Source organism: Dromaius novaehollandiae, chromosome 7 (assembly GCF_036370855.1).
Source record: "Dromaius novaehollandiae isolate bDroNov1 chromosome 7, bDroNov1.hap1, whole genome shotgun sequence".
Classification (NCBI taxonomy): domain Eukaryota; kingdom Metazoa; phylum Chordata; class Aves; order Casuariiformes; family Dromaiidae; genus Dromaius; species Dromaius novaehollandiae.
The window spans coordinates 41523180-41537818 of NC_088104.1; the positions used below are offsets into that span (position 1 = coordinate 41523180).

General features: G+C 36.5%; 1 protein-coding gene across 3 annotated transcripts in view; it reads left to right on the forward strand.

The window, feature by feature from the left end:
• Positions 1 to 1010: 1010 nt before the first annotated feature.
• Positions 1011 to 14639, forward strand: part of SPAG16 (sperm associated antigen 16) — a 416305-nt gene continuing 402676 nt past the window's right edge. For 2 of the 3 annotated variants that reach the window (XM_064515349.1, XM_026120033.2), the window contains exons 1-4: positions 1011 to 1101; positions 5175 to 5221; positions 5635 to 5733; positions 11821 to 11948. In XM_064515349.1, coding sequence (XP_064371419.1) covers positions 1059 to 1101; positions 5175 to 5221; positions 5635 to 5733; positions 11821 to 11948 — 317 coding nt within the window. In that variant the 5' untranslated portion in view covers positions 1011 to 1058. The remainder of the gene's footprint in view (positions 1102 to 5174; positions 5222 to 5634; positions 5734 to 11820; positions 11949 to 14639) is intronic. The other variant, XM_064515350.1, reaches the window with a different exon arrangement.

Sequence of the window (14639 nt, forward strand, 5' to 3'; positions counted from 1 at the left end):
CAGCTGGAGTTCAGGACTGCTCTTTTGGGTTGCATAGGTATGAAAGAAAGGCCTCCTTGTTTTGGTCACATCCGTTGCCCTTGTAGAAAATGAATGCAAAGCAAAAAGAAAGGTATGTCAGTATTTGTCCTCAAACTCTTGAACCCTGCCAAATTCAAACCCTGACATGTATAAAACTCATCCCAGGGGAGAAGCTGAAAAGAGGAATTTATAAAGTAGCACAGCAGTTCTTGCCCTAGGGGTGTTGAGACACTTGCACCTAAACACTGCTCTTCTGTTTAAAGTGTGGGACTTTGATAGTGCTGAAGTACTGTCACTTCTCTTGAGTTTCTGTCTCTGCAGGTGGAGATGCAAGGCAACCCTGTGTGACCCTCTCTGCAGAAAAAACGCTATGTTAAGAGCAGGACTGCACCTGGATTTTTCAGGATAAAGATTGGGTTGAATGACATTTCAATTTCATCCATTTCTAACTTCTCTGATTTTTAGACTATTTTAAATGTCATTTTTTTAACCTTGCAAGTAAAGCCAGTACCTTTTTCAGACTGGCTATTAGTGTTTTTTTTTTTCCCTCCAGAGAATTTGGACACCCGTTTTTGGTTCCTGCACATGAATCCACGCCCTGACTCTGCATTCCTGCTGTGCCCCATTAACTCGGTGGGAATTTAGGGCTGGGATCCCCAGGCCTGTTGCCAAAGGCTTCGGAGGAGGCAACGAATTTTTCATCGACTCCCTGCAATGTCGCCCTCAAACCCTGCAGAGCTGTGAAATGTCATCGCCTCAATTGGATGGTAGGTGGCCTACTTCTTTCCCAAGCCCATGCCTGGGAGAATTCTGTCCTATGCTTTTAATTAAACTAGAATATGGCGCAGGCACTCGATTTAAGCAGTCGGTGCGGTTCCCCCTCCCCACGGGGACGCAGGCGGCCGTGGCCGCCGCGCGCGGGAGTTGCCATGGCGACGGGGCGCGGCGCGAGGGCGCGTCTTCGCGCGAGGGCCTCGCTTCTCGCGAGAGTCCCTGGCGGCTCCTAGCAACGGCGCGAGGGCGGGTAAACAACGGCCATGGAGGAGGCGGCCGGCGCCGAGGCGTCCTTCTGCCTGCAGAGTATCCTCCTCCCTCCTCTTCCTCCTTCTCATCATCCTCCTCCTCCTCCGAGGCGCGGGGGCGGCGGTTGAGTTTGGCCCCGGGGGGCCCGGTTAGCTCCGCGGGGCCCGTCGGCCTCTCCCCTCAGGGGGCGAGCGGCGCGGGCCGGCCCGTCTCCTCGGCGCTCCTGCCTTGTCCTTGTGCTCGGGGTTGGGGGTGGGTGGGTGTAGTGTATGTGGGGGTGGGGGTCTTGGCCGGGAGCCAGACATCCCAGCAGCAGGACCTCGGATTGCAAAGTTACTTCGCAGAGCCAGAGTTTAAAACAAGCAAACACCTTCCTTCCATTTCTTCCCCCCCCCCCCCCCCCCAACCTTCCTGCTACTTTTTATGAGGTTTTGCCCCCGGAGGCTGCCAGTCTGCAGGTATTGTTCCCATCAGCAGCAGTGGGATTAGCTGGTGTCTTGCTCGCTTGTGGTGTGATGTTCGTTTTCACTGCTGATGTTAAGAATCTCTGAATGACCTTAATGAGAACTGTAATAACTTTATCCGCCCCTGGGAGGGAGGAACATCTAAACAAGAGCTAAAATTCAGAAATGGAAGTGTCATGCTGCTTTTGTATTAGCTGTTGATCAGTGAAATGAATATGTCTAATAAGGAATGACAATACTTCCTCGTTAGGATTTACAGTCTCAGTATGTTGCTCTAAAAGACAGTCATTTTGTTTCCGAGTGCCTGCGACACAGAGTAATGGACTAGATGGTTGTGTTTTCGGTTGGTACTGTGAATGGTCAAGTTGAGGTTCATAATACAATAGTCTAGAAAATTTTACTTGCCATGGCTTTTAGAGAAAAAATTGGTTTGAATTCTTTTCAGAATTGAGTTAAAGCAAATTATATGTGGTTCTTAAACCTGTAATTTGTGGTAGGGTCAGAAGCCCCAATTTTTAGTGTTGTCACTAAGTCAGTCTGACTCTCTTTGATAGCTCTCTTTAGCTTTGAGCTGCCAAATCAAGAAAATCTTGCTGGCTTTGTTGTAGAGGCTAAATAATTGGAGTGAATTAAGTGTGAGCCAGAGCCTACCCCTACCTGTGTTTTCCTGTCTTACTAGAATTAGAATGTAACCAATGAAAAGGCAATATAAAAAGTTGAAGGTTGGCCTTTAATGCAAGCTTGTGCCTCAGTTTCTGCTACCTTGAAACTGCACAGCTGTTTTCATGCTATACAGTCTGCTGAAAGCACCATGTCAGCACATGCATTTAAAAAAAGTGTTTGCTGGGGGAATGTAATAGTTTTAGAACAGAATTCCTCTTGCGCATCTGAATATGAGTTTTGAAAAAAAATCAGGTTTCTTAACTTAAAGATTTAGTCTACATGCATAGTATTTGCAATGACATGTTAGCTTAGACCATAATGGATCACAAGGACAGTTAGGTTGGTAGAAATTTGGAGGGGAAAAAAAACAGAGAGCCTGAAAGCATCTTACTCATCAAGGGTACACTTCGGGTAGATACACTTCTATCTGCGTTGAAAGATTTGATAAATGCAGTAAAGAATTGTCAAGATAGAAAAAGAATGGTTTGTAGTCAATGCAAAAGATAGCTTTTTGGGGAAAAAGTCTTTCATCAAATCAATAAACTTAGAGTGAAAAATTCCTGGGTACAGGGTTTTATTTAAATATCCTTTATTTAAATTAAATTCAAGTTGATAAATACTGTACTATATGGTAATTAAGAGATTTAGGGATTCCAGAGATGTGTACAGGTATTTAGTTCATACCTGTAATTACTACAAATATAGAGAGATTGTCCCCTACTTCACAGAAAAACATTGCACCCAAGTGTTTGCACTATGCAAATAAGGCCATGCTTTTTAAAGTCGCATTCTTTAAAGTGAGACTGCATAGTCAGCTAAATAGTGCTAGGATATCTTAATCTAAATCCAAAAGGGGGGTTTACAACATTAGCCTAACCAGTTAATATTACTGTTGTTGCATCTTTTTTTTAAAAATCTTTACTTCCTTGCTACTCTTGTCTCTCTTGCTTTTTAGAACAACAAAAGAAACCTGCTCTTTGCCTCTGCTTTGCACTTAGTTATGTCACTAGCAGTTCAGATGAACTCTTCCCCCTCCCAGCTGAAGGAACAAAGTCCAGGAATTGGTTTTTCATTAGGACGTGTGGGACCCTGATGTGAGGACCCCGACATTCCTGTTGTAAGGGGGAGCAGGCAGGCAATCAAAAGCTAGCCTGATGCCAAAGTCCCTGGTCATTATCATCAATTTGGGTCAGCTCTTGAAAGTCATTTCTAAGCAGGAGTTATTTTCATCTCTGTTCTCTTTGCTCACCTTGAAGGACCTGCATATGGTCATGGAGTATGATGCTGGGAAGGTATATGTTCACTGAACTGCATGCTTTATCTGCCTGCTGTTAAATTTGGAAAAGTTAACTGAGATTTATTCTGATGCAATAGGGAACAGATCTAATGGTTTTTGATTTTTTCCTTTTTTCCCCTTATGGAAACCCCCCATGTTTTTTGGATATAAATTTCAGTGTAGTTTAGACTTTAGACTTAAACATTCCAGAGCCAGTTAAGTTAGAAAGTGAAGCTTTTACAGAAAAAAGTGTGAGATACAAAGAGGTTGTGACTTGAATTCAAGTTGTGTGTTCTGTGTTTCTGGTCTGTTATGCAGTAGTTAGTAAATTTTGTGGCATGTGTATTGCAGGCATTTGCTTTCATGTATTAAGCCTAGATTGGAGATTCGGAAGAAGCATTCATGCAAGTCTCCAATTTGTGTATATAATTTTATTGCTGAGCATGTGGTGTAATAATGCTGTTGGAGGTACACAGATGTGCTTTGACCTAATTACTGAAAATCATGCCTCTCTTCACTTGGTGACTTCCCTCTTCATTTTTTTTGTTTACAAGAGAAAATGACATCTTTCCAACTTTATCTCAAACCTGACATCTCTGAAAACCAAGCTGTGGTTATCCTCTTAGGATATGATCTTCAGCTGTTAGCCTTCGAGGAGTTGCAATTTAACGGATAGTTTTTTGATGTTGTGGTGGTGTGATCTTGAATGCAGATGATATTTTTTATATATATGGTACTGTGAGAACTGTAGCAAAACTATTTGTGGAGGAAGCATCCAGATGTGCGAAGCTTGATGTGAAGCTGGAAAATCGTTCATCTGTTTTCTGCTTTGTTTCATTTCCTGTTGTATAAAGAAGCTACCATTTAAAATTGATCCTTGCGAAGTAATGAATTGCAGCTTTTCTTCAGAAATTGATTTCCAGTTTATTGTCATGGGTTGTCTGTAGGCTAGCTGATTTTCTAGGGAAACAGTCAACAGTACACCTTACTAAAAACACTTTTATTGTACTTTAAAGGGCTGTGAGATTATTGGATGAGAAATATTTATTTTGATTTCATTTTACACAGGTTGTTTTTAATGAAAAGTTGGACTGTAAAGTTTCTGGAGGAACTATGTAATTGCTAATGATTTTTTTTATGTTTCAGAAGTTCTCTTTTTATTGTAGATGTGTTTTAACTATTGTTTGAGGGCACTAGCATCAGTTTCAGTAAATGATCTTCTGGTATTTAGCCTATAAAGTGTTTCATCTCAGACATTTGTTGTTAAATTCATATGTATCTGCATTTGATCCAAAATGCCTCTCTTTGAGAGCACAAAGCTGCTTATACTTAGAGGCATAAGGACTGTGGAAGTCCCAGTGCAGTAAAACTCCTAGGAAAACTGAAGTAAGTGTGAGCAGAATTTAGCCCACTGTTTAATTCAGAACAGTGCTCAACTTCTAACTTTGGCTGTTTAATTATGCATGTTTTAATGGTGTTTAAACCTGGCATGAAAAGTTTGAATCTAAATTCTGTCTTCAGGTGCACAGACCTAGCTTTCATTGGAGTAGTCAATGTTCATTTAAAGGCTGAAGGAAGCCTTTAAAATGTGAAGTCTGGCTTCATAAAGATTAAGGGAGAAGGTGATTGCTACTGATTTGTGGATGGCTGTTTTATAATACATTTTTTCTAATTAAGTTACAACACACCAAATGCATCAGCTCTTTCAGACTTAACAAAATCTGCAGAAGTTACTATAACAGATGACTCTGAAGATGATTATCAGTATGAAGAGGTAATTTACTTAAGTGATAATCTTAAGTGAGATCTGTGTTACAATATTCATGTTTCATTCTTCTGTTTTACTGAATCAATCACAAAAAACATCCTAGCAGGAATGACCTAAATTTCTTTAGTGAAGTGTAATGATGCTGAGAATATCTTAAAAAATAAAGAAAAGATTTAGTGTCAGTTGATTTTTTTGTCATATTTTTATTTGAAGATTAAATACTTTTTAAAACATATGACTATTTCCTTGATATTTCAGAATATTTTGGTAACTTAAAACTTGTTTAAATATGGTGAAATAGCATTTTAATGAGATTGTTCTCAGCAGTTGTATTAGGAGTTGAAACAGTTATATTCTGAAAGAATGAATTTGTGAAATATATTGATACGGTGAGCCATACTTTTTATCTTTTCTTTTAGGTTCCAGCAGATGATGAATTTAGTGTTCAGGAAGGTGATGAAGATCTGTCGAAGGCTCTGCAGACTATTCAAGAGCAGGCTGAAGATGCCCAAATTTTAGTAAGAACTTTATGAAGTTTTTTTAAGACTTGATCTTTAAGTGAATCATTTTTATTGGCTTAAAACTTCATCATTTACTTTAATTGTGAAATATTTTTGTGGAAAAGATTTTTATTTCTTATTTTCAGAAGTTTGAGACAGTAAGTGTGAGTTGATGGCAAAGGTGACTTATTTCCTATATTTGATCCTTTTAACTTTTATGCCATTCTTTTGTTCTTCATTTAATGTGTTCCATGCACAACCCAATATTTCAAATATATATATTATATAGATATATTTCATTGATACTTTTAAATAGTATATCAGTATTTTGGGGTTTGTTTCTTTAATGGAATAGTTGGAATGAGAATGTGGTTCCCTGCCTCAGCAAAGCAACTGCATATGCTGAAGACCCACAGAAGCTTGTGCTCGAGTTCTTCACTGAAAAAGATTATTTAGATATTGAAAATAAAGAATGGGTTGTTAGACTTTGTTAGAGTGCAAGTCAACTTATTTCACACTTGGCAATAGTTTTTGATACTTCTCATATTTACAGTTTGATTTCTAAACAGTTATCTGATAGTTCAGAGTTGCACAATGGGATTGTTATAGTGCATTTTCCAAAATATGATTTATTTTAATAACTTATTACAATCTGATGGAAAAGTGCTTCTCCCTGCTATGTTTTTGATATCACTCTCATACAGACTCATCAGTAAGCCATTTTTGTACTCTAGCTTTGTTTTGCCAAAGCAAATGATTAATAGTAGTTATGTGAATGATTCTTAACATCAAAATGGAGGGAAAAATATGCATTTTCTTCTGCACCAGTGCATGTCAACAAATCAGTATTTTATATTTAAAACTTGGAATGAAAACCTAACAATATTAAAGTCTTTGTTTTAAAACTGCATATGTATGAAAATTAAGGGCAAGCTCTTAAGTTCTTAAAACTGAATATGCTTAATGTTAACAAAGTAATGGAAATATTAAACATTAAATATTTAATAGGGATAACTGAAGTTACATCTGCAAATTTATATTCAAATAAAAAGTGAAATGGGGGAAAATTATTACTATTAATCTTTTGACAGTAGTATAGTTAGCTAATCTTTCAAGCTCTTTGTAATTTTTGATTTGTTGAACTTTAAGAGTGGTATGAAACAATATGCTAGTATCTGTTGTGCTTTATCAAAATGAAGCAAGTGCTACCTTTATTAAAACAAAAGATAGATATTTGGTTAAACTCAAGTTCACTTTGATTTTTGTGCTGATGTGGATATCTGTCTCTTTGATTTTTGACTCATTATTTGGAGGCTTCTGTTTTTTCCATGATTTCAAAATTTAAATCATATTTTCAGCATTTAGACAGAACGACATGAGAGAAATGTTTTAATAAACTTGACAGTTGCTGACAGCTTTCATAATTATTTACTGTATATTTTATAAGGCTCAATGTCTACATTATTTGATGCTAAATCACTGAAAGTGCTGCAGCAAGTATTTTGAGTGACTCAAGTAGAAGTACTGTTTCTGTGAATTGATCAATACCCCAATGCTGAGCTGAAGCACAGTAGAAGGTCCATGATCTTTGTGTGTTAAATAACTGGTACATGTTTTTTCAATACTAGCATCTAAGCTTGGCTAAATTCTTAAATTAGATAATAACTATATCCTGGAATAACTACACTGTAGGATAGTTACACAAAAAGTTTGAAGTTGTCATTTTGTATATTTACTGATCATAGTAATTTGTTTACCTAATTCTATACTGAAGATTGCATTTCAATACTAGATGCAAATCTTTTCGTTAAGAAATGAAATTGTAAGGAAGGAAACTCAGATGCACAGATCAAGTAAGCATTCAGAAATATTGTTATCAATTTGCCAAATGCAGATACTCAATTTAGAAACTGTGGATACTTACGGTAACCATAATTTCTTTTATTCTCTATAAAAAGATCAAATATAACCACAATAATAAATTCTTATTTTCAAACTTGCCTTCCAAAGTAATTAGCACTAATTACTAAACTAAGAAGAGCAAGCATAAATGAATGAGAGATTGTGCTGTTCACCATTCTGTGGAAAAATAAAACAAGTGTATAGGAATTAAAGCTACACTCCTACAGGGAATATTGGGGCATATTTTCTTTCCTTCTGGATCTTTGCCTGGGTGCAGTGGAACTAGGGGCCTTTAAGGAATTTGGTAAGGCTCCCTTACCTGAAGATTCTCAGTTCCAGTGCAGGTTTTTGTTTGGTTCTCAGCAGGGAAATGGGGATAGTGGAGCTGTGATCTCTAAATGTCCTTTCTCCCAAGTCTGGAGGTGAAATGGCAGCTGCTACAGCTGTGCTGATGAAGACATTCTTTGCATAGCAGTGACTCATTGCCTACTCTTTCTGTTCCTGTTATTTGTCCTGTTTGGTCACAGCTCATGAATTTTTTCCCCATTATTGCTGTTTTGAGACAAAGCAATATAGATTATTTTGAAACAAGCAACAAGATGTTTTCCAGATGAAGAGAAAAAAATCTTGAGCTGGCAGGGACCCAAGGAAAAGGACATACATGTTGTTCTTTGATATTAGTATAATGTACTAAGCTTTTCCCTCCCCCAGAACTGCTGCAGTACCTTTGTCATTGTTGTTCAAAATGTGTACAAAAGTACACATTTTATTAAGATAAGTCATTTAACAATTTTATCTCTTTCAGTCAATCTCAATTGTAGATAGTTAAGATATTATCTATGTGCTTCAAAGCCTTGTAATAATTGTGCTGCTGATATATATTCTAATCATGTGCCTGGGTAGAATGTAAGCAAAACATTTGCAAGCTAACATGTAACTAATCATAAGGTAAGATCTGAAATGTCTTGTGGGACAATGGGGGGAAAATATATTGTAAAGATAGAAGTGCTACTCATGGGAAATGATTGGATTCTGTCATGAGACTTTAAAGAGTTGCCCAAGCATTTCTTCCCAGATGTTGCAAGCAGTTCTTTTGTACTTTTACAATATTAACTGTATACTTGCTAAATGAATACTTTGCTTTCCGGTAAGGAGGTATTTTCATGATATCAGATAGGTGTACTGTAGCCTTTGTCCAGAAACTTTGATCCTTTAAATGTGTCTTCACTTGAATTTTGGCTGAAAACCTGGCATTTTCAGCACTAATCCTGTTTTTTCCACCTGCTCATTTTGCCTTTAATTTCTTTTATAGTAGATGAAGCAAGCAAAATAATGGTGAGAACTTTTTGGGGGGATATTTTTTGTGGATTTTCACACAAGAATTCTGAGGAGTATTTTGGATGATAGGCTAGCTCTTTTCATTTATATTCACAACTTCTAGAAAAACATAAGAAATGCACTGAATTACTTTATTCAGTAGATAAAGCTCTTGCGTTTCCTTCCAGGACCTTTATTTTCTTAGTATCCTAAATGACAATCTGAAGTTGAATTACTCTTCACTAGCGTTTATATTTTGTTATGTGGATTTGATTTATAGTTTGTTTGATCATGTTAAAAGCCTTTGAATCAGCTTATATTTTTTTATGTTGCTTTTTTGGTTCATTTTTAGGGACTGCTCAGTTTTCTAGAAAACAAAAGTTCATATTTTGTTTGGCCTTAATCTTTCTTCATTGGATAAAACTTCTTGGAAATACTGTGGAAGTGCTTAGGCTTAAAGTCTGAGTGATTATTTTATTGAGCACATTTGCAGTTGTTACACTCAATCTTATGAAGATTTTAATTCAAAAATATTTAACAAAGATATATTTAACAAAATGAATATTGAATTTTTTTACTTTGACTAAATGGTAAGAATGCTTTAAGATGTTTTTGTCTATATAGCTACTATAGGGTGTCTGATTGCATCAAGTTTATGAATAGATTATATTTTCATAATTTCTAAATAGGTAAATACATGAAAAAATTACTGTTGCGCCATTATATAGATAGTCATCTAAGATGAAGTTAAAGAAAATGGCTGGCCTAATATCTTTCCAGAAGTCTGCAACAGCTAGGAATTTAATTCAGGTTTCCTGAGGACCTGTTTCACTAATGCGCCCATTAGATTGCACTCATTTTTTCCCTATACTATTTCCCACTCAAGCTTCAGTTCCTGAAATGATTATCAGTGCTAGTATCTTGCTAATAAATTCTGTTCTGCATGAATCAATTGAATTCTTATCATATTTCCTTTTTTAAGGGAATCAAGCTGTGTCATTTCTTCCAAAGATTGGCTTCATGGATGTTGTTGGGAAACTATAGCAACAATATTAGACATTTGCCTCACTTAGAATAAAGGAAGAAAAGAGGCACAGAAAGAATGAAGTTGTATGTCTGCAGATGTACTCTGTATGGCTCTCATATTACCACAATTAGAAAATAGACCTGCCTAGTGTATGGTATCTCTAGTAATGACAATATGCCAAATATTACATTGCACTTGGCATATTGTATTATTCATAATAGTGCTACATGGCCTTGATCCTTCATGTACAATTCATTCTGTTTATATTCAGTAGGTTGTTTGGATTAAACATAATGTTTCATGTATTATACAAAATGGTTATGAGGTTTTCCAGTACAGGGAATGCTGCACATTTTCATTTTATCAAGAGAAATGCCTTCATATCCAGGTAATTTATGCAGTCATGTTGGTAGGGCTCCAAGTAAGGAGGTGAATAAGCCACAAATGGATGGAGTTATCAAAAATCCCTGGCCTGCAGATTCTTTTTTAAGTGGATTGTACAAATAACTTGTAGTTACTGCCTTTAGAATGTCTAGCTGAATCTCTGGATTTTTTTCTTCAGTTTTCTTAGTATTGAAATCAGGACAAGAAAGTAGGAATGCATAGAAATGCTTTCTGCTTCTCCCCTTTTCTGTTGGAGTGTCTTTTATTATTTTTATTTTTTTAAATCAGTAGGTGAGTGGCACACATTATGATAATACCTGAATTTCTTCTAGTAGTGCACTAAGTGATTTGATTGTCAAGCACATGTTTTGTCCTCTCATCCTCTCGCCAGGAGGACAGGCATGTGCAGTGGAGTATCTTGTCTTAGATAGTACCCTGCATTGGGGAGAAAGTGCATCATAGCATTGTGCCCTATGTGGAGTCTCCTAAATGCCAAAAATTTCAGTTAGGTATGTCATGTTGCTGTAATCCACTTGAAGTCTGAATGATTTAGGGCCCCCTCTTCGGGTGCCAGGTTGGGGCAGAATCAGTTATCTGGTTGCCTTTAAATGCCTTTGAGAGGTAGGTCTCAGAATGGGTCATATTTGTTTCATACCTTCCTGCATCTCTGGAGGCTTCTCTGTGAGAGCTTAATATCAAGCTGTGCACTGAATAGGATTGGGAAAGGAAAGAAACAGCAAGCTCTGAAAGGGATTTTTCTCTATTTAGTAGCATTGCTGTGTTTTGTTTTGATTCTGATTTTGGCAGCTGGCCTTGACCCATGAGCTGATCTTATCTGAATAGCTGTCTATCTTGATGGCACTGGAGTAGCTGAATATGAGGCCTTGGTGCACCATCTGCATTCTGCTAGCGCTTGTAGCAATGTTGTCTGACAGCTTCATTCAGTGGCTGCGTATGGATGTTAAAAAGAAAAGGGAGAAATGATTTTTGTGGGATTTCCTAAATTTGCGATCTAATGATGGAGCTGCAGTTTTTTCACTCTGTCCGTTGCATGCATCCTTATAAAAAGAATATAAGCCATTTTACCATTGCCTTGGACTGCTGCATCTTTCACTAACTGAAGCAGCATTTTTCTCATCAACAGTTTTGAAGGTTGCTGAAGTGTGCAGGAGTATGCGAACTAACATTTTCTCTGCTCCATGTCAGATGATCATCCATCAATTTAAACATTTTCAAGTAGAGATTGTCAGATCCAGAATACTTGCTTAAATCAGGTGATCTTTGAGTAATTTCTCTAACTTTCCACAGACCTTGACACTAGGATGTACTTGGATCAGTGACTGCAGTTCTGATCAATAAAGACAAGGGACACATTCACCTAGGTTCCAATAGATCTATGATTTTAGATTTCAGAAGGTATGATAGCTACATTTCTCTGGTGAGTTTAATAACATATCAAATTTTTTTAATTTCAGGCATCGCGATCAGTTCTGTCGTCTGAGAAATCAGTTTCTGAAATACCTGAAGCAGTGGATGACTTCCTTTGCAACTTCTTGGTCAGACTGGGCATGTCCAGAACCCTTGACTGCTTCCAGACTGAATGGTAAAATATTTTAAGTGACCATCTTTGAGAATTAGGTAGTAGATGCTCAGGATTCAAATATACAAAGATATATTTCCACAAAACTCTTTGCGAGTACAACTCTTCTTAAATATGTAGTATTTTACCAAACAGATAAATGCATTTTAAGAATAAGGATGCAAACTATTGTTTTAAGGCCAGATTTTCCAAAAAGCTGAATCCAAAGAGCTCCTGTATAGATACTCTTGTGAAGGATCATACATAATTTCACCTTACTTGAGACATTTAAAAGTCTGAACTGGTCACCTCAGACTTCCTTTATCATCGGTGAAGAGAAGTGCTCATTTTTAGGATGCAACTCATCTGAATTGCTTTAGCCATCTCCTTTAAGAGGAATTTTTTTTGTCATGTATCTTCTCTTCTCCACTGACTACCAAAGATGACTAGAGATGAACGGCAGTGCAGAATTAATCATTTGATCAGAGGAGTTCGATCCAAAATGACCAATGTTTCTCTTCAGCTGTACTGAGAAAACACACTTGTCACTTCCTTGCTTTCCAAAATCTGGATGCTTACTTAAAAGCTGAATGTTTTGTGAACTATGGTATTTTCACTTTTCTTGTCTGCATGTTTTCAGACATGCATCATAGATGCCTTGAATTTTGAGGTAGAATTTTTGATACTTGGGAATTTTTGGTATGTCAGTCAAAATAATACAGTAAATCAGTTTTGAATTTTTCTCTTTTTAAAATGTAATTCATATGGTAATCAGAAGAGTCAACTCTTATGCTGTCCCTGTTTTATTTTTCTCCATTTTTATAGATTAAGGAAACTTTGTCAATGCTTTGCACAGGAGCTTAAAAATACATCTTCATCTATATACTCTACTTCTACCACCACTTTCTTTGTATATGGACTCCTACAACATTATATATACTTTTTAATAAAGATTAAGAATGAACTGCTGGGAGTGCAAAGCTTGAGAAGAGAACTGAATTATTATGGAGCAAAAGTGATCCTTGTCATAAAGTTCTGCTAAAATATTTTTGGTGATAAGCTTGCTTTGGATCTGCCAGTTATTTGGAAAGGTGCTGAGAAATGGAAGCACGTTTCTGCTTGAATTATTTTGTAGTCAGCCTTTAAACAGGAGCGGTTTTGGGTGCGCTTTGGGAGATTTATTACCAAATATTTTTTAATTTTGCAATTTTAAAATTAGAAAATTTGAATAGGTAGAAATCTTTTTTCTACAGAAACATGTTTGAACCTTGAAGTCTCTAATCTTTGTTAGAAGGATTCTCTAATCTTTGCTGTCAACTGTAAGACTCTGGTCTTATTAGTGTAGAGTTTACCAATCAGGCATTGCCTCTGGAATGGATAATGATCAGTTTTTTGACATAGTAACAATGTAATTAAAACAATTTCTTATAGAAAGAGTGCTATAGTTCTCTTTTCACAAAAAACATTACGTGTCTAGCATAAAGTTTGAAGTAGGTTTTTATGGAAAAAGATATTAGACTGATATAAACTGCAACCTTTTCATGGAACTGCAGCTTTCTTTGAAGAAGTTACTGTTTGAATTTATATCAATGGAGAAATTCAAATGGCTTTTAACAGAGCAAGAGCAGGTCTTATCAGGGTCTGTCTTGTAAATCCTTAGTTAAACAAATATTTCTTCCTATATAACTAATATTTTTAATTGCAGTAGCATTACACAAGCTCAGCATGTCAGGATCTAATCTTACTGTATTAAGACTTTTCTGCATTAATACCTCATTTCAAAATGTTTCAAGTTGGTTTGAAATAGATAATTTATAGTATTAATGAGAGAGCAGATTAGTGTACCCAGGTTCCTCGTTATGTATAGGGACGACTGTCTCACTCTCATGCTGTGGTGATCAAGTACTAATGGAATTTAAAATGAGAAATTAATTAACATAGAGAAAATTTATCAAAAGGCCTGCTTTGATATAATTGTCTGTCTTAGATCTAAAGGTCACTTAAATGGGACCAAATTATCTGTTTATTTCAGAGTTTGAGAAAACAGATTCTGCTAAAGTATTCTATCCAGCTGTATAAAAAGTCATGATTTGATCATGTTTCATTTTAAGCCAACACTATTTTTTCTGTTAAAATGAATAGTTTTATCACACTTATTGTGATTTTTTTTCAATTACATAGTTTCTTTTGCACTTAGAATTATTTTTTTTCCATGTATACTTTAAGGAATTTAAAATCAAATTTAAGATATTTTTAGAATATCTATTCTACCATTAAATTTTCTATTCCTTTGACGTGCAAGGGCTTTAGGGCTTTTGTCGCTTATTAAAGATATTGGTTTGACAGCTCTGAAGTATGAAGTGCAAGGGCTGATCAACTGTAAATTCATGTATCTGCCAGTCCCCATAATCCCAGAGAGCTCATTGCTGCTGGCAGCATGTTCCTGGTTGGATGAGCAGATGAATCATTTGCTTTTAACACGTATGTGTGGAGTTATCACTGTGTTTAGCTGGTAAACTTAGTTGACTGGTAATCTCTGGCTAAGTGTTCCTAGAGACCTGGCAGTGTTTCAATCTGAATGCAAGGAGATCTGCGGACTCTAGTTACAGAAACATTTTTAAAATTATTTTCTATTTAGTGTGTTTAAAATTATGAATGAGCTTACATGGCCATGCATGCAAGTATGTCAGATTTCTGTGTGTAACTTGCACATGC